The 21668-nt window shown below is 38.0% G+C and overlaps 1 protein-coding gene across 3 annotated transcripts in view; it reads right to left on the bottom strand.

Moving 5' to 3' along the window:
* Positions 1–20793, bottom strand: part of Ube2e2 (ubiquitin conjugating enzyme E2 E2) — a 285919-nt gene extending 265126 nt beyond the window's left edge. Inside the window, exons 1-3 of one of the 3 annotated variants that reach the window (XM_074043820.1) lie at positions 20627–20791; positions 15279–15462; positions 7205–7255 (exon numbers count right to left, since the gene is read on the bottom strand). In XM_074043820.1, coding sequence (XP_073899921.1) covers positions 7205–7255; positions 15279–15454 — 227 coding nt within the window. In that variant the 5' untranslated portion in view covers positions 15455–15462; positions 20627–20791. Of the gene's footprint in view, positions 1–7204; positions 7256–15278; positions 15463–20419; positions 20575–20626 lie in introns of those variants that run through there. The other 2 variants (XM_074043821.1, XM_074043822.1) reach the window with 2 other exon arrangements.
* Between the last annotated feature and the right edge of the window lie 875 nt (positions 20794–21668).

Genomic DNA, 21668 nt, shown 5'->3' on the forward strand with positions numbered 1-21668 from the left:
CCTCACTGTCCCAAGAATAGCTACAGCTATTGAATTCTCTCCATGTTTCTGCTTGCATTCATTCTCTCACACAGAGCCATCCCTACTTCCTTCTACCCTTCCAAATCCTAGCCACTCTTCAAAGCCTAGTTCACCTACTTCCCTAAAAGAAGCTTTCTCTCACTGAAAGAAACCTACCAAAGTCTACTTCATTCTCACTTACAGCGTGTCCTACTTCCATGGTTCTCTAAGCATCTTTATGTCTTATTAGTTGTAACCAGATCTTCAGGATTAAGAATCCCATCTGGGTATCTTTTTGTAGTTTACATTTGGCCTAGCATAGATCTACCATTAAGTCCTCAATGAGTATTAAACTGAATTGTAGATGAATGTGACCTAGAAACCCAACCTGACATTAAAATGCAACATCTACAAAAACAGAGTTAAGAACTGTCAAATATAAAGAAATCATTTACCTAGACATGTTCCACTAATGGTAACAGTGACACATGTATCTACATAAGCAGACACACAAGGGAGTATGGTGAAAATCACTATACTCAAAAAATTACTCTTCAAAATGTTCCAGATAAATACTGCCTTGAAAAATTCTGAAATATATAAATTACAGCACAAATGATATTTTAGAAGGATTACATGTTGATCTGTGTATGTGGTTTCCCTTTCAACTGAACCACAAATAGCCAGCCATGTATGTAATTTTGAATGTTTTTCCCAACCTAGTCACATATGGAAAAAAGAAGGCTCGGAGATCAAAAAAACAGGGTTTAAATCCAAATCTACTGTTTTCAGCCACGTAACCCCAAGCAACACCTTTTTTAGCCATGTAACCCAGAGCAAATCACTTATCCTCAAGAATTTCAGTGACTGAAAGACTGACTGACATCAAATATGACATCTTTGAAAGCTTCAAACTGCTATACAAATTTTACAATAACCAGAAAAGGAAAATAATCAGTGATGGTAATATGATTTTTGTACTGACTGCTCTTCCTACAGTTAACACTTAACAGACACTGTCCCCAATTTCTGTCTCAATGAGTTCCTGATCTATGCTAGTTTCGAGAAATACAACCCCCACACAGATTTTCCCTATATACTCTTTCAGTTACTATTATCTGGAAAATACATTCTCCTCCACTGACTAGTTCACATAATCATTAATGTGAGACAGTGACTAAGCTTCTAACCAGTCTCAACTTCTTCTATACTGAGAATGCCTGAAATAATGAATGGAGGCAATGAAAAATAAATCAACTGGAGGACTTACACTTTCTGACTCAAAGTTTATTACAAAACTCCAGGAATCAAGACTGTGTGTGTGTCTCTGGCATAAGAACACATGTAGATCAATGGAAAATAAAAGAGTTCAGAATGGATCTTCACATTTTCAATCTACTGATTTCTCACAAGGGTATCAAGATAACTCAACAGGAAAAATAGCCTTTTTCATACATGGTGCTGGGTGGTGGGTATACACAAGCCTAAAATATGAAGTTAGACCTCGACCTCATACCACATAGAAAATTTTATTCAAAAAGGATGAGAGAACAAAATGTAAAAGCTAAAGCTGTAAAATTTAGAAGAAAAATACAAATGCAAATCTTTGTGACCTTCAATTAGGAAACTGTTTCTTAGCTATGACATCAAACATACAAGAAGCAACAAAAAATAGGGAAATCAGAGCTCATCAAAAGTAAGTTATGCAGGGTCTGATGGTGCACTCCTATAATGTCAGCACTCAAGGGATGGAGGCAGGAATACCCCAAGTTCAAGGCCAGCCACTACATAGCAGTCTCAAAAATAAAGTAAAATGAAGCATAGGGTATGGTGGTACATACCTATAATCTCAGCACTCAGGAGGTAAAGGAAGGAGGAGCAAGAGTTCAAGGCCAACCTAAACTACATAGAAAGACACTGTCTCAAAAAACCAGGGGCTAGAGATGTAACTCAGGGGTAGAGCACTTGCCTCACATACATAAACCCTGGATTCAATCCCCAACACTACAAAAAAATCTAAAAATTGCAGATCTGATATATAGGGTTTATACCTAAAATATATAAAGAACTCCTACAACTCAATGATAAGAACACACACAAATGAAAAATGGACAGAGGATTTTAACAAATGTACAAATAGCTGAAAAGCATCCAAAAAGATGCTCAACATCATTATGTGTCATGATAATGCAAATCAAAATCACAATGAAATACCATTCCATGCTTACAAGGGTGGATATCATCAAAAAGACAACAGCAAGTAGGACCAAGGCTGTGGACAAACTGGAACCTTCACACACAGCTGATAGGAAAGTAAAATAGTGCAATCACTTTAGAATACATTCTGGCAGCTCCCCCCAAAAGTTAAACATTAGACTTACTACCCATGGGTATATGCCCAAAACAAATTAAAACAAATGTTTACTCATAAACTTATACATGAATGTTCGTAACAGCACTGATCATAAGTTCATAACTGGAAACAACCTAAATATCCATCAGTTGGTGAGGTAGATAAATAAAATGCCACATAACCATAGAAATGGAACATTCTTTAGCCACGAAAATGAGGTACTGATAAAACAGCATGCTTCACAAAAACCCACATACTACGTGATTCCATTTAAACAAAATGCCCAGATAAAACAAACCTAAAAGGACAAAAAGTAGACTGACTGCTGCAACTGTGAAAAGGTATGGTGTTATCTTTGTAGTGTAAACAAAATGCAAAAGCAATTATGATAATTACACAACTCTGAATATACTAAAAACCTAAAGGTATAAAATTAATTTTACACTTTATAGCTGAATAAAGCTGTTTAAAAAAAATAAAGCAGAGCCACGTTCAATGAACAGATTTCTGAAATACTAGAAATAAAAAGTGCAAACTGCTAGTATAATTGAATTACTTCTCACTCCCCTTTTTTGGCTTATTTTCTTTATGTTTCCCAAATGAAAACATAAAATTCAAACAAATCATTTTATCTTAGTCTCAATTTCCAAAAAGTAATAAGGATTCTCTGTCATTCCCGTCCATGTTCATAAACCTACTACAAACTTTAGTAGTATCAGACCTAATAGAATTTGAACTTAGCTTCTCTGTGATGCAGAGGAACAAAACACTTGACATGATAAAAACTTTAATTTTAATTTGGAGATTCTCTGGCCTACCAGCTGCTTGCATCAAGGAAATATGAGTGAACATTTTACAGATATCCACAGATTTAGGATCGCAGCTTTTGATGACTTTAGAACAAGCAGACATTTATAAAGTGCAGTGATTCTACCATTTAGAGCTCTTTAAGAATTTAGCATGAAAATGACCTACCAGTTAAGCATGTGCAATTCCAGCAACAGCTCAACACCTCTAACTCAGCTGGTGGCATGAAAACAGGTGTGGATCTACAGAGGCCTTAGGATAAAGCCCCTGCAAATGTCATGGGTGAGTTATATTATCCAACGTAAGTATACAGGCCAAGCAAAGTATTTTGTACTATTCACAGGAAATACTCTAAACATATACCAAATTTCAATGTGTAATTTTCTATACCAATGACCCCGCAGACTATGACTTTATGACAGAAATTTTTTCTTAGATACAAAGTTTTGTTTTTAAACACTCTTTAAATTATCATGTAAAAAAAAAGAAGAAAATCTTAACTCAGCTTCAAAACTAAAACCATGTTATTTCATCTTTATCCCATTCTAGAACAAAAAATTAGAAACCAAAGAAACATTTATTTCCTATAGGAAGAAAAATTGAGCCTATTAAATCATTTGTGGATGCTCTTTTAAAACAACACATAAGAGAACAGGGGGTGAAGCTCAGTTGTAGGTGAATGCTTAGCATGCACAAGTCCCTGAATTTAATCCCTATTAGCAAAAAGATAAAATTTAGGTTTATTCAAAACCTAAAGGTGAGGGTGGTGAGCCCTGGCTGTAATCCCAGCACTAGGGAAGCAGGGGCAGGAGGACCATGAGTTAAAACCAACCTGTACAACATATTTTATGTGTCTTAATAAAGTAAAAAATAAATAAACAAATTACAGCTGTAATGTTGTAATCTCAACTATTCAAGAGGTAGAGATCAGGATTTGAGACCAGCCTTGGCAAAAAGTTAGCAAGACTTGTCAACAAACAAGCTGGGTATGGTAGAACACAACTGTAAATCCCAGGTACACAGGAGGTAGAGATGGGAAGATCATGGTTTGAGGCCAACTCAGGCAAAAGTGAGAACCCATCTCAACAAGTAAGGCAGATGAAGTGACTCATACCTGTAATCCCAGCTACTTGGATCCACACACAGCCAGTCCGTCAATAATAAAATCCTTTTCCACTCTGACTGCCTGTACTTACAAGTAAACTCACAGATGATCCTTCAAACATAATCCTTATCTGTGATAACAGAGCCTAACAACTGTCCACAGAACTGAGAGGCAGGGCTGCAAAAGGTAACTGCACTGGGAGCTAATACACAAAGGGAGTACTGAAGAAATGGTCTCCTCTGAAGTCAAATGGGATGCACTGATTACGTACATAAGGGACTCAGACTACTTCTGTTAGGCAGACAGCTTTAACTTCCTGTATTTCTGTAAGTTAGTTCATTATAGCAAATGGACCACACCTAAAGGCAGCATGGAATGTTTAAAAATCAACCACAAAAGCATTGTTAGCTTTGGCCAAAAATAAACCAAACTAAAATTATGCTCTAATTTCTCTTTCTAAAGACAGTAACCACACTTTCATTGAAATATAGATGGGCAGATTTACTATGAACCACAATCAAATATTTGACACCAAACAATCCAAAGACCATAGTAATCCACTTAGCAAGCATACTAAGCATCTATACTGAGCAGCACAGACAGAGGAAATGTAAAAGGAATCACCAGTTACCAAGATCCAGGCAGAGGGATCCTCTGCTTGCCATCCTGAGACCTGCAAGACCCAATCAAAGTGACTATTCTGGAACGAACAAAAGGAGCCAAAGCCACTGCACTGCAGGCCCAGCTTCTGAAGCAAAATTCTTAGCTAGCCAATCCTCAGACATGGACATCCTTGCAAATTTTCAGAAGCAGGAAAATTAAGCAAAAATTAAGCAAATATTTCCTGAAACTGTCTGAAAAGCTTATTATGTCTGACTTCTACATAAAAAAAATCAAAAGCTACTGTATGTATTGCTTTATTTCTAAAAGGCTCTCATACCAACCAGTATCATTAACTAAGGCTCAATGGATAAAGTAAACCTCCAAATTTCAGATGATACCACAGTTGCACTTCTTTTACTTTAAATAGAACTATGGTTCAATTAATTTATTAAATAGCCATTATGCTTACAAAATTGGCTTAATTAAAATATTATTACTTAAATTACTGTCTTAATAAGTCAAAACTAAACTACACAATCCAAGGTATTAGAAAATATCTAAGAGCAAAGCTGCAGTTTATGTCACATGGTATTATATGTGAATTTCATTTCTCAAATTGAGCTTTAAGCTAAGCATGATGGTACATGCCTATAATCCCAGCACTCAGGAAGGTGAAGCAAGAAGATTGTGTATTTGAGGCCAACTTGGACTACATAGTGACACTCTGTCTCAAAAAAGAAAACAAAAAAACAACAAGCTCTGTTGGTTCATGCCTATAATCCTAGCTACTCGGGAGGCTCTGATAAGGAGGATAACAGTTCAAGGCCAGCCCAGGCAAATAGTTTGAAAGACCCCCATCTCCAAAATAACCAGAGCAAAATGGACTGGAGCCCCAAGCAGTAGAGCACCTGCTTTGCAAATGTAAAGCTGAGTGTAAACCCCAGTCTCGCCAAAAACAAAAAAAGAGTTTCAAACAGACTCATTAAAACAAAGTAGTTTATTTTGCCAATAATCTGTTGTCAAAATTTACGCAAGAAGCATACAAATTAAGTTTATGCATTTACCAGTTCAGTTGTTAGTTACAAAAAATAATACATGATATAATTGTATATTTTTTAAAGAGTCACATCATTAAAAACAAGCACTATCTTACGAGACAGAGATTTTTTAAATTAATTCAAACCTGAGTTTATCCACAAGTCAATTCACTTGTATGAACTGGCCACCAAAAATGAAATAATGATTTGGCATCTGAAACAGCTTTGTTACAACAGTCTCAAGCATGACAAAGTCACGTTCAATGGTCTTAAACACAAAGAAATTCTAGTCTACTTGAGTGAAACATTCTTTGAACATTATTAGTACAAGTTTACCTACTGTACATGACTCTCATGTAAAGAAGCATATTAGATTCACCACAAACATAATAAGCCTTATCAGAACTTTCCTGTACAAAACAGTTGTCAACTAGCCATCTATCAACAGAACCATCTGCAAAATTCTCACTTTCATTAATGCTGCTTATTTTTGTTTTCACATAAAAATAAGACCAATAAAATCAGAAATCATACCAAATAATAAATTCTACCTGTATTCGATCTTAGAAACATTTTCATCTACCCTCTCACATTCAATGCATAAGACTATCAATTTAAACTATAAAAACTCAATGTTGACCTGGTTTTACTACTGACCTCATATCAAAACAGGAATGTCTTAAAATAGTCAAATAACCATCTTCCAACTATTACACCAGTATAAGGTAGGAGGTTGTTTTCTCTCCTTTTCTTCTATGTACAGGTATAATATCAATCATTTCCAGACAAATACTTTTATTTCCTCTAAGTAAATGCTGACCAGAGAAAAGGAGGTGGCCATAAAGGGATAGAGTGTTTTATATTTAACATCATTGCCTCAAATCATCCATTCCCACTCAGTCACAACAGATGACCATAAAAAATAATGTAAACCATAAATAAATACTGCTTACTGCTCCTGCACTTTTAAAACTCAATTTCTAACAAGACAACAATTGAATAATTTCAAACAGCAAATATTTTAACCACACCATTATTCCAAGAAAAGATTGTGTTACCCTGTAATTTCATTATCTTATTGCATTACACTACTTGTGGCAACTTCACTCTACCACTGCAAACATACTTGCTAAATATACCATTTCTTCACAGAGACAACAATCTTCCAGTTATTCAAATCCAAATCACAACAATGTTTTTACTCATTAGTCAGACTACAACAGAGTTACACAGCAGACCAAGAGTTCAAATGTACCTTCTGCAAAAGATACAAGCAAATAAACATCAGTAAGTACTTACCTACAATTGGGAGGAGGGTCCAACGTAATTTCTGCAAGTTCCTTCTGAATTCTTTAAAATGAAGACAAGGAAAGTTATGTCAAAATAACTTGATTCTTAATCTATTTTATCAAAATGTTGAATTTTAACAGCAACACTTCCCTTCTGTATTGTTTTTTAATTTAAATATCAACCCAGTATAAGAAGACATCATACATAATAATGAAGTAACAATTCCCCCAGTTTTGAGGACGAACCTAGAAAGGGTGAGGGAACCTCCACTATCAGTCCCTGAGTCCTGTGGAAATGACACTGTGACTTCATCAAACTGCAAAGGCACTCCCTTCAAGTTAGGATTTTCTTTTTTTTTCTGTCTTTTTCAGTTCTAGCTCCCTGCAAGGAATATGGTTCTGTGAGCGGAGATAGCCCTCTCCCAAAAGCCCTGCACCTAACTACAGCTCTGGTAACTGGTGCCCACAGCAAAATCTATGTATGCGTACTTCTTGGCTTTGATTCTCTGTCCTTTCTATAAATTGTAGTACTGCTATGGGAAGGCAAAGACGGCAAATGGCACTCTACCCAGTTTGGGTTAAAACTGTAAATAAATCCATTTTTCCATTTTATATACTCTATGTCATCTTTCTCTAGAAGCATGCAAGCAGCCAGACCCAGAGCAAGGCCCTATGGCTGGGGGCTCCAGTTTAAATAAAAAAAAAAAAATTGCACTAACCAAAATTTCGAGTTTAAATTGAAAATACCTGCCACATTATTTATGGATCATTCTAACTTCTTATTTGTATTCAAACACCCCACATAGAGTGGAAAGCTGATCATATGAAGTTCAACACAAGCATCCTGACTGATTCAACTGATTGATGAAGAACAGGAATATAAGGATCTCATTCCAATATCTGAAACTGCTACCAAAATATATATGACATTCTTTCCTGAAGCCTAAGGTGAAACATGTTGGAGCTTTCAAGTTTGACACCATTCCTTCTTCAAGAACTATCCTAATATTAAATGAATATTTTAATGGCATTACATGAGCTTCCTACAAAAAAGGGAAATAGTTTAAAACCTGCCCTGCCTCATGTAACTTTTTTTTGTGGGGGGAGGGGGATGCAGGAGGTTGAACCTAGGGACTCCCATAACCACTACCAGAGTTCTATCCTGAACCCTCTCCTGTTATTTTCTGCTTTTATTTTTAGATACAACTAACACCCTATATACATATATAAAGACTAACAGGGCTACACTGTTTTCTAAGAATACAATTAAACAACTTCTTAACTTTTTTATCATTCATGCCTTCCTAAACTTGGGCTTTGTTAAATCAAATTTTAAAAATTATCAAAAGATCTTCTTCTTTGCTTTGTTTGTTTTGTTTGGGTTTCTTTTTGTTTGGTTGGTTTTGTTTTGTTTTTTCTTGGCAATACTGAGGTTTGAACTCAGGGCCTCATGCTTGCTAGGCAGGCACTCTACCAGACCTGCTCTGTGTTGGATTTTTTAGAAACAGGGTCTCTCGAACTATTTGCCCCAGCTAAACTTTAATCCTTTGTCTCTCACATGGGCCCGGTGCCAGTGGCTCATGCCCATAATCCTAGCTATTCACAAGGCATAGATCAGGAGGATTGCAGTTCAAAACCAGCCCAGATAAATAGTTTGCGAGACCCTATCTCAAAAAATCCTCACACAAAAAAAGGGCTGGTAGAGTGGCTCAAAGTGTAGGCCCTGAGTTCAAACCCCAGTACCACAAAAAAGAGAGAACAAATGGAACTGCTAGAATAAAGAGAACTTTTTCAATAGGATTATTACCAACTTCCTAAAAAACTGTAAGGATACACAATTTTCACTTCTCTAATCCATATGATTCGAAGTTGGGAAGGCACTAAAGAATCAAAAGCAAAAAAACTTTCATTTTAATTCTGCTATGCCATTTGGTCTATGGGTAAAACACCGCTCACAACTGCTCTCTCTGTGCCTGAGTTTCCTGTCCTAGGACAAACTCTATGATCACTTTTATCTTTAACACACTATAATTTTCTTTCAATACAGATTCTATGGTGTACTTACAAGCACATGAGTAAATATGGCCCCAAATTAAAAGATCTCAAAGGGGTGGAAGGACAGTCAACAAAGAGAACAGGGGTGGCAGAAGGGTGTAAATCAAACAGGTTGTAACCTACAAAAGGGAGCTACAGGATGTATAAGGACATGCTAAAGATTGGGGATGGGTCTATAACCCAGTTGTAGAGACCTTGCCCAGCATGTAAAGACCCTAGATTTGATCCCTGGTAGCACCAAAAACAATAAAAAATAAAAAATAAAGATTCAGGGGGTGGAGAAGAGTATAATTTAAAAAAAAAAGCTATTGGTCAAAGGCTGGAGGTATGGCTCAAATAGTAGGGCACCTGTCTACCAATCAAGAGATTCTGAACTCAAAACTCCAGTACTGTCCCCCCCCCAAAAAAAAAAAAGTATCAAATATGAAGGAAACTTAAAAAACATATGTTCAATCAAGTAATAGATGTTAAGAGGGGGCAGAAGAGATTTGATCTATTTTGCCTAAACGGTAGGACTTACTGAACATTGAATAGCCCAGGAATCACAACAATGGACTTGTAGGAAATTTAATTCCAGTACGCTGTTTCATCTAGCATTGAGTATTTATAATTACACAATTTCTTAGTATTTTACTAATAGACAAAGCACAGACAGGTGTGGGTCCCTATATAATGTAAATGTTGTGAACCTTGAACTTTGAAGATGTGAAATTAATTATAGCTAATAAAAACCAACTAAAAGTAGACAGAGGACAACAGTGAATAGATCAAAGAATGAAAGTATTAATGTCCCCATTTTACAAAAGCAGGAAATCAAGAAATACTGCTGAAATTTGAAGGAACAAGAAATAAAAGCTTAACTATATTCTTTATAGTATAAAGACAACCAATGATTTTTTAATGTAACTATCATTAACTGGGAGGAGGGAAAAGGAAGGAAGAACAAGTAAACAAACTAAATCTTATTAACTCAAAGCAGGGAGTCAAAAGACATCATTTAGCAATCAACAAATAAGAAATACGTGTCTTATTTATAGTTATGACTAAAAATTTTCTTCAAGGGAATGAAATTGGGACTACTGAGGAAGATGGGACAAAAAAATGCTGCTTTCCATTTAATAAATACCTGTACTATTTAATTTGCTATGAAAAACATAACTTCTGCTATGAGTAACTTTTATACATTTTTTTAAATAAAAGAACATAAAGAAGATGCATTCAAAAAAGCATGCTTAAACTATCAAAGAATACCTTCCCCACCTCGCCCCGCCTCCCACCCCGAGAAAGGGTTTGGTGAGGTAGCCCAAGCAGACCTCTTCCTCTGCTTCCTAAATGCTGGGATTACAGTGTGCACCACTGCACCCAACTGAAAACCATTTTTAATATAAAAGATATTTGTTGGGATTTTCAAATAATTCATCTTACTTTAAGGTTAAAAAAACTGATAATCATAATTTCCTGTCACCTAATTCTGCAACAGAACCTAATCCTCTCAGATGACTGTAATTCCAAATCTGTATTAGTCAATACAAAAGGCAATTTACTGATAAATTTGACAGCTCTGAGCAATGAGCCAATATATTATATTTTGAGCCACTGTTACCTAAGAATGGTTGTATTTCTCTTGACAGAAAAGATTATACTAAGAATAGCTATTTAAACATTTGCAAGAAGTCCTGCTGTTTTCAATGACAGCAATTCAATTCTATCTCAGAAGTTGTGATCATGGTATGTATTAAGTCTCTCAGTCCTGACATGTGGATTAAAGAAGGTAGCTATTTTAGGCACTGTCCTTTAGGGTGAGGAAAAATGAAAAAGTATAAATAATTCACACTTACAGTTGTACCTTTCACATGATGATCTTAGACTGTTAAGCAGCTCAAAGAACTCTCTATTATTGTTTTATCAGTGCTCATTTAAAAAATAAGAAACTAAGGCTAGTTATTTTATGCAGGTTGTGTGAAAGACTAAGGCAATTATCTGCTAAGTCAAACAAACAAAAAGAACTCTTTTACCAGAACCTTTAAGACAAAATTTTTTAGACATGAATCAACTACACAATCACCATCAGCAACTATGGCACAAATAAAGGTTACAATGATATACAAGCTAGCAAATGCACATACTACTAAGACAAGTCAGGAGCAAATTACAAACTGAATCATGATTCACTCAGACAAGTGAAGAATATGGTGCCAAAACTACACAGAATGGAGAAGATATAAAACACTCATTTTTAAATCAATACAATGAATCAAAGGATTAGAAAGATGAAGCAGTGTAGATGTACATTACACAAACACCTATCTTGAGTTAAAGAAGTTCACTAACTCATACAGGGCCAAGTAGAACATGAATATGCAAACATGGAGATTCAGAAAAGTGAGTTCTTAGCAGTTATTTTAAAAAAAAAAAAAACCTCTTTATCACACCTAGGTGACTTTCTATATTCCCCTACCAGCTACATTCCTCAATCACCTAGACACTCCAATTCTAACCAACGGAACCAACTTCTTTGCAAAAATCAACTTATTCTCAAGAAAGCATCATAGTATTTATTTTTAAATTTTTAATGTCAAAGCAGCCACTAGAAAACACACTGCCCTTGCACATAAGCCTAGAATGCAATTCTGAGTGGTGATAACACTTTCACACCTGCCATTCTAAGAGACTACCGATTTTAAGAGACATTATCAATTAAGTAATTATATATAGCAACTGTAAGATGCATCTTGATTTCAAAGTATTAAAAAGTTCTAAGATGTACATTTAGAATCAAGATACTACAGCAATTACAAAAGGTTAACTATGAGCCATACTACTTCATTCTCATTTAGAAAACAAACTCGGGTAAGCCCACACAATAAAAGCTCACAGTGTAACATGCTATAATCCTCCTTTCCACCTATTTCTAGAATATAGAAATATACTGAGTATCTAATAGCATCAAAATACCTATTCTGAACAAAGCTAATTTGAAATAAATGTCATTTAAAATTCACATTTACCAATGTACCAACATTAAATCAGCAGCAGAGTCAATTCAATGAAGAGCTCAAAATAGATGTTTCATTGAACTGACTAGTCAATTTAATCAAAATCATCTAAATTTGTCACTGAAGATAACAGTCCAACTACATACTTGCAAATACAAGAGTAACCTGATATACCAAGACAACAGGCTGCGATAAAGCATACCCAATATTTAAGAAACAAACTCTTGCCAAAGAAGGGCAAGAATACATTAACGATGAACCCTTTCCAACTCTGAAAGACAAAAATTAATGAGTATTAATGTTTTAATACTCACTTAACGTGTGTATCACTGTTCTGCAATACCTCAAAACTGAGATTTTTTTAAGAAAAAATGTTTCTACGATGAATTATTAATCGAACAATTACACCACATTTATTATAGCAATTATCAGTGCCACAGTTACAGCATATTTCACTTAGTAACTGAGCCCCTATGTGCAAAGCACTTTTCCTGAGTTACTATAAAATGTATTTAATTATAGCATCTAAGTACTTCTAGTTTAGCAGCAGCAGTAAGTCCTCGGACATTAACATATACTTCATTTTGCCAAAGTTGGTAAAATGCACTTTAAAAACATCCTTGTAGACTTTAACTGGCACAAAGTCTATAACTGACAGCTTGTGTTTATGAGAGCTTACTATGTGCCAAATAAACTCAGATTTAGAACTCATGACAGTCCTCTGAAGAGGGTGCCATTATGTCCATTTTATAAAAGAGGAAACTGAGGCAGCCAGGAATGATGTAATCCCAGCACTCTGGAGATTGAGGTAGGAGGATCACAAGTTTGAAGCTAGTCTGGGCTACACAGTGAATTCCATACAAGCCTAGACTACACAGGGAGACCCTGTCTCAAAAAAAAAAGAAAAAAAAAAAGCAAAAACAGAGAAAAGTGAGGCTTAGAGATGTTAAATTATGCATTCAAGATCAGAAAGCTAGTAACTAAGTCCTAGAAACTAGATTCAAACCCAGATCCTGTCTCTTTGAGTTCAAGTTTTTTACTACGACTGCTTCTCTTATAGAATGACATGATTTAGGAAAAACTACTCATCTGAATAAAAATTATTAAATTTTTTAAAGTACAAATTGAAATTTTATTTTAAAATTAACTCTCAGAAACCTAACTGAACTCCTAACACCCAAAAGAAAAATCTACTCGCTACAATTCAAGATTCTAAGGCAACCAATAAAAAAATATTGTGAGCCTATCATGCTAGGCTCTTTGGATACAGTGAGAAATTTAAAACATTTGGGTCCCCATGATCTCGTGATTCTCAATTTTACTATAGTTCTTAGAACCTTAACAGAGAAGAGAAATGACCAATTAACTTTACTATTAACTGAATTGGGATAAGGAAGAGAAGAAAGAAGATAATTAAACTTTTTTAAATTAAAAAATTAGCAGTAAAGTACCATTTCTATATTTAAAATACATAGTAAATGACTAAGTCATTTCGTACACTGTCACCCATTAATCACCTGAGAAGCTTATAGAGGAAAACCATGAACCACAACTTGAAGGTCACAGACTCACAAGAATGTTTTTGCCAATGGAGACATTCTTTTGACAAGGAAGCAACTCAACAGATATTTCTTACTTTCATCAATGCAACAGTTTCATTTCTTATTGGGTGCCAATCAGGTACTATCCTGGACTCTTCACAGTGCACTAACTCTAAAGTAGGTTTAATCCCCTATCTAAAAAGGAGGAAAATATCTTCCTTCTGTAGTTTGCCTCATGAAATCACTAGGTTTCAATATAAAATCTGTATTTTCTATTCCTCCCTTCCTTATCCATCCTAATCCCACCCCTACTTCCCAGAAGCATATCATTTTGCATTGTGGCCAGGGAAGAAAAGAATCAGACAGCTTGTGTGGTAGCAAAAACAAACTGAGGACTAGAGATGTGGCACAAGTGGTAGAACACCTGCCTTGCAAATGCAAAGCCCTGCGTTCAAACCCCAGTCCCACCAAAAAAAAGAAAAAAAAAAAAAGAAAAAACTGAACACTTTCCCACCCCAGCATGTGCCAGTTTAGAGGTTTAAAGCCTTAGTAGTCAGGGCTATCTGACTTGGACACAATTCCTTCAACAAAGGTCGTGGATGGGCAACACCCCTGGGAAGGGGAACAGACCACTTTAGTACCTTGACCAGACTGATGACCACTCACCGTCAATCCGATGTCTCTCACCAACAGGACTGAGGTTACTTGGTCATAAATACTTAGTCAATCACAGGGAAACAAAGTCTCTAATCTTTGCAAAATGAGTTCCTCCTAATCTACATCATACAACAGAAAATAAAACTATCATTCAACACGCAGACATTCCACTGTACCTAAAACATGTTGTGGGAAGAAAGTTAACACCCACAGACTGCTATTATTCACAATTCCTATTTGCTACCAAAAAAAAAAAAAAGGCACAAAAACAAAGTAAGAATATAAAACCCCAAGATCAGGTAAGACTCAGCTAATTTAATTTACCTTTCAAATTTTGTAATGCAACAATATCAAACCTGATTCCAAGTCCAATGACAAGCGAATCATCATAAGAGGTTGAAGGGGCAGTAAAAAATCAGTCAAAAACCTACTTCAGGTCTGTCTATTCTCTAGGGAAAAAGCCAATCTGTATCAAGACTGACGCACTGCTTAACGTCATGAGACCAAGAACCATTTCTTGTTAACTTTAGCACTTTACCACATCATTCAGTAATGACTTCAATAGATTCTTAAGCTCTATTCTGCATTAGTTTTAATACACACACATTCTGTACGAGTTCCCCCAACAAAATATAAACACACATGAACCCTCTATGGGTATGTATTGGATAACTTGTCATGCCACAACTGACTATATAAAAAAGTTAATCCTAAAGGAAAAAATTCCATGAACTTTATAGCCCATGTTCCAGAAAAATGACTAAATACAAGAAAAAACCCAGAACAGAAGATGATAAATTGATAACAAATTAAAAGGTTACCATAACTAATGTACCTTTTAGCACTAGTTGACAATTTAGCAGCTGTTTTGCTGGATATTTTTCCCTCCTTTTTCTTGGGCTGAACTTGCTCTCTTTCTGGTTCTTGCTGAACACTTTCACGTTGATCTCCATCGGAACTTCCTCCACTAGTGCTTGGACTGTCATCAACTCTTTGTGCCTCAGTGGACATTTTAGATCCTAGATTTAAGAGTCAAAAGTCATTTATTCAGCTGTGTGGAGGACTACATACAGTAAGGTACTTCCAGAATGGAAAGAACCTGAGCCTAAAAATAGAACAAGTAAAATTCAGTAAAAAAAACTGAAGTTGGTCATTTACAAAACTTTGTAACCTTTGGAGATTGTCGGAATTGTCTTTTAGCCAGTCAACAAAATTTATACACAAAATGTTGACAGCAACATTATTCATGAAGTATCCAATAGTGAAAATGTTCACTAACTAATGAACAAATAAAAAAAAATAGTATATCCACATAACAGTATTACTCAGTCATAAGGAATGAAGTACAGTACTTTCATGTTACATTATGAATCATTAAATTGTTATGCTAAGTTAAAGAAGTCAGTCACAAAGGACCACAAACCACACAAGTCCATTTACATGAAATATCCACAGCAGGTTAATCCATGGGAGCACTGAGAGAGAGCAGGAGTGAGGAAAGAAAGGGGAGTGACTGATAACGAGTATAGAGTATAAAGTTTCCCTTTTAGAGAGTGGGTGATGATGAAGGACTGTGTAAACAGTCTAAAAACCACAGAGCTACACATCTTAAAAGGGTGACTTTAAAGCTGGAGGTGTGGCTCAGTGTAGAGCACGTTCAGCACGGCAAGGCCTAGGGTTCAATCTCTAGCAACAACAAAATGCGGGGAGGTGAATTTTATAATGTGGAAAGGATTAAGAGCCTAATCTCTACCAGGCACTGGGCTAAAGCCCTTTGAACCCAATGGAAAATTTGGGCTAGTAAGTAAGCCATCTTGCTAAGCGCCATCAGAGAGGTCAGTGCAAATGGAGGGGACACTGACACATTCATACCCAACGAATAACTCCTCAGAGCTGGGCTGCAGTTGAAATCCTATAAACCAGTAAATTGTTTCAAGTAACCTTTGTGATAACAGAAGAACACAGAGGCCTCATGATTTGGAATAAAAACTGAAGTATCCAATGGTGTGGGCACTGACCCAGCTATATACTAAGCAACCATGTTTCACAAGAGATAGACTATTGTGACAATGAAGAATTCATTTTTTTCCTGTCTGGATGAAATATCCCTCAAGGCTTTGAAATCCTCTTGGCTCTGAGTTCATGCTCCCCAAGCAGTTCTGATTACCAATTCAATTTCCTCAATACCTGGATACCTAGGTAGCTATTACAGCCTAGACAGCAAAAACAAAAATTTCAGTAAGTGAAAAAGGATAACCCCTTTCCCTGTCATTCTGTCATCATCAATTTCTGAATTTGATTACCGTGACTATATCCCTTATGACCCAACTAGCTCAGAGTGTACTGACAAATCCAGAACTTAACTAACAAAACTGATGCCCAGACAAGACTAGTGTTCACCATGGCAATGTCAACAATAATCTCTTCGAGCACTATGCAACTACCTTCCAGACACTTTAAAAATTAAAACTAGCTGTGTTTAGTTGATACCATTAGCAACACACACACACACAAAATGCCTTTAAAAAAGATAAAATGAACAAATTGTTGCTGAAAAGGATAATTTTTTAGTACTTTTAATCAAAATAAAGCTAGAAAAAAAACTTATTCTGATATGATCAAGAATAAGAATAGGTAAAAGAAAGAAGTATCAAATAAAGCATAGTTTATTACTCTAATCTCCTCCACAAAGACAGCTGGTTGACACAGCAATATTCATCATGAAACATTTTACTTATAGCTTGCAATTCTGTAATACAAACCTTTAATAGACTGCAATTTTAATAAAACAGACTAAAAAGTAGTACAAAATAAACGACTGCAAAAGACTGGAAGACTCAAAGAGAGAGAACGCATCAAGAAAAAATGCTGAATGCCGGAATGCCTTCAAACTCCACACACACACACCACCACCCTCAATTCTAACAGCTTCCTTCCCCCATGCCAAATAAAAAAAAGCCTGCCCAAATAGCTCTGAAATACACTGACAGTAAATCTGACTGCTATTCTTCTTATTCTGTAAATGGAAAGCATCAGTCTCCACAGCTATGACATCTTTTATGAGCACTAAAGTCACTTAATAGAATACTGAAATTTTCTATCTATCAGTATGTTTCATGTTTACCTCTAAACATCCAAATACATTTCTTGGGCTTTTTTCCATTTTTGCTTCACTTTTTAAATTATCATTCTTGAATTTAATTTTTTTTCATCATACTTCTTTCAGTTAAAACACATCAAGAGTTTAAAACCATGTATGTAGATAGCTTACATGTAGACAGAGCAGATGTGCAAGGGAGTGAAAAAAGAGGATTTCTCATGTAAAGATGCTCAGATACAGCAAAATCCTGCCAACAGTACTTTAAGAAACGTGAAATGAGTAAGAAATCATTTTATACATCTTAAACCAGAAGCAATCCATTATATGACAAATATATAGGCACCTAAATGAAATAAATAACTATGATTTAATAAACTGTGCTGAGAGTTTCAGCTATGTATCACATTACTTATAAAGCTACACATTTATCTCCATATTCTTGTTTATGTGTATTTACATACTATCCAATCATACCATGATTATATAATTATTTTAAAAGACTACTCAATAATATAATGAGCTATGATCTGAAACTGAAATGTCATAAGCTACTCCAGAATATCAGAAGACTAAAGTAAAAATTATTATCACTAGGGAACTAAAAATACTATTAAAGGGATAGGGGTATAGAGCTCAGCAGAAAACTGCTTGCCTCACATGTCGGAGCCTGGGTTCCATCCCCAACAAATCCCCCCAAAAAAAGCATTAAAAATGCCAATAGAAGCATAATTTCTGTAGTTTCACAACTTAAAAAATTATTTCACTTTTGATCTAAGACAACTTATTTCAATCAAATCCTAACCAAAACAATAAACTCATCTGAAGCCAGTAACCTTTTAAAAATAAAAGTATTTGTATGACTTTTACAAATATCAACAAAAGGAATTTCTCATGATTTTCTTCATGTCTGATTACAGAAAAAATATGGGACAAAATGATTTTACATCCAGTACACCCACTTTTTATGATTAGAAAGTATTCTATGAATCATTTCAATTAGCTATAAGTACAAAATTGGTGTTTTATCTCTTTAAACTGCAAATGAATAAAAATTACTGTTAAAACTTTTTAGAATATTACTTCCAAATTAGTATTTAAAAATTAATTCCTAGATAGCTAATCCAATTTTGAAATGTAGTAGGAAGATGAATTTCAGAGTTAGAAGCACTCTCCAATGATAGTTTCAAACATGTTAAGATAAACTGATATTTTACTTCATATTCAAAGTAAAACTTGGTTTCTAAACATAAAACAGTAAGGTAGGTTTTCTTAAAACATGTTATATTTAAGAGTTTAAATATTGTTACTTCTTTAACACACAAATTGTATAAGCTTGTATTAGCTTTGTACTCTATGTTGTAATCACAATCCTAGAAATTACTACATATAGTGAATGAACTCACTTGTCCCATAAAAAGGAAATGATTTGGCTGTAACTATTACTGATGGCATAAAAACAACTATAGTCACTCCTTAAGTCCACATTACTATCCAGATAAGCCTTGTAATCATATCTCATGGTATAAAACTGTAAAAGCAAGTGTTCATTTTAGTTTTTATAACAGGAAAACATTTAATTCTGTCATCTGTCTTGTAGTCTTCCTACTCACATGTCTAAAGTTTTCTACAATGTAAAATGAAATAACATCTAACAATATCCAGCTTTTAACTTGTGCAGGCAATAACAGTGCAGCACCTGATTTGGGGGAATGTGACTGTATCCTAGGGGCGGCAGAACAAGGTATGACATATGAAAACACTCCATCTTCATCATCAAATCACATTATGAACTCCAAATGGCCAAGGAGCATCCAAACTGAGTAACGGTAAATACTTAAATTCCCAAGATCCAGACTCAATTATCAAATTTTCAGAAACGCACTTTTCAAAGAATCACGGATTAAAACCTAAGAGGAGCTTAAAATCTTCCAAACAGCCAGCTCATCAGTGGGTAAGTCCTAGCGCTTGTTTCTGTACTTTAAAATAAAAATATTTGAGGAGACGCTCAAGAGCACACAATACAAAAACGGTGAGTCTTGAAAACATGCAAATGGGTCTAATAGCTATGGAGCACAGGATGATGTCTTTCTAAAACGGCCTTAATTTCCTTTAGGGAAGATGGATTGGACATTTCTGGTTGGTCGTGGGGGGGGGGGTGAAGGGAAGCCACAAGAAGCCACGCTTTATCTTCATTAAAAATGATAAAGGGCAAAAGATCAAAACATTATGAGAGAAGAGGAGAGGGGGACAGAGGGGGAGGCAGGGGGGAATCCAGTTTCCAATCAGACCGGACCGGGGGTGGGGGGGGTTGGGGGAGGCGTGCTGCAGAAAAGAAACCAGAGGGGGTAAAATGGGCTTGGGATCCAAACTGTGACCAACACCAGGCATCACAAAAGACCAAGACAACACCCATCACCCCAGGACACACATCAACACACCCCACAAGGGCCTCTGGAGGAAGGCGGAGCGGGACCCCAGCACTTGCCAGAGAAGACACCATGTGCAGCAATTATGCAATTAGGGAAAACAGCAAAGGATCAAGCCAGGCACTCTGCATCGTGACATTTATCCGGCACTTTTGCAAAGACTTAGTTCCAGGATGCGGCTGGGAGGGTGGAAAAGGACTGGGAACCGAGAACGGAAGGGGGTAAAGGAGGGCCAGAGGGACCAGGAGGCGAGGGGGGGAACAGAGCGGGGAAGGAGGGGGAGGGGTGGAAAAGGCGAGAAACGGGGCAGGAGGCTGGGGGGGGCGGGAACGGAGAGAAGTAGGGCGCGAGCGGGGACCCGCGGCGTGGAGGGGAGGCTAGAGAAGTGGGGAGCCACCGGCGAGTGAGGGGCCCCCGAAGCGGGGACCCCGGCGCGGCCCAAGCGAGTACCTGAGGGAGGGAGTCCGCAGGTCGCGGGCTCAAGCTAAGCGGGAGGGAACATGGGACTGCCGAGACGTGAGGGGGCGGAGGTTGGGGAGGTCTGGGAACCGAGTGTCCCCGCAGACCGTCTAATCACCGAGAGCCGGACCCACGCACCACGCACCCGACCGCCCGGCCACGCCTGTCCCCGCCGCGCTCGCTCCCGCCGGGACTCACCCTCAGCGCCGCCAACGCCGCCGCCCCTGGCCGTTCCAGCTCCGGCTCCCAAGGCTGCTGCCCGCGGCTGCGGCTGTAGCCGCCCCTCAGTCCTGGAAAGTGTAGCCGCCGCCGCCACCACCACCACCGTCGTCGCCGCCGCCCGGCCGTCCGCGCGCGCGCGCCCGCCCGCCAGTGCGCGTGCCCGCGCGCCCGCCCGGGAGAGACCGCGAGAGCGCGAGCCCCACGTCGGCCGTGCGGCGCCGCGCGCTCCCCCCGCCCCCTTCGCCCCTCCTCCGCCGGCGCGCGGCCGCGAGGGGGCGGGGGCGCGCGCGCACGAGCGGGCTGTCCTGCGGGCCATCAAGGGCTGGAAGGGGGTGGGGCGGGGGAAGAGGTGGAAAGGGACCCGAGCAAAAAAGTAAAGTGACAGCTGAGTCCCGCGTCCGGGCCGGGCCGTGGGCGAAGGGACGTCACACTGGGAAGGAACTGCACGGACAGGGAGAGGTGGGGGAAACCGAGGCTGACGGGGCGGCTTGAGGGGAGGGGACGCGGGGACCTTGACGGGCACGCGCATTAAAGGGAAACGCCGGCTGGGGGGGGTGGGGGGACTTCCCCAAGAAGGTACAGGAGGCTCGGGAGGTGGGGGGGTGGGGCACTGCGAGGCCTTTTACCCCAACCCACACTCGCCTCTAAGCTTTCGCAAAGTCACTGCTGACCACTAACCACGGTAGGAAAACTTCCCGTTGGCCTTGGGAGGGTTGGCCCAGGTGAAGCCCGAGTCTTCACCTGATGCAGCAGCGCCAAGGTCCTTCTGTCTTTTGGCTTGCCCTCTGCCTGAACACTCCGGCCATTTAGCCCTGGATACTGGGGAGAAGGGTTGGAAAAGGGGGGGTGTGCAGCTGCTTCATTGCTCAGTTGAAGGGTATGGGAATAGTAGCTGTACTGTGGGTGGCCCCAAATGACCAGTATTCTTTGTTTTAAATGCATGCTTTGCCAATTCGGCTTCCATGAAATTTCCCCCACTCCCACCTGCAGCCCTTCTTTCCAACTGAGTGCTATCACT

This window comes from Castor canadensis, chromosome 10, assembly GCF_047511655.1.
Source record: "Castor canadensis chromosome 10, mCasCan1.hap1v2, whole genome shotgun sequence".
Classification (NCBI taxonomy): domain Eukaryota; kingdom Metazoa; phylum Chordata; class Mammalia; order Rodentia; family Castoridae; genus Castor; species Castor canadensis.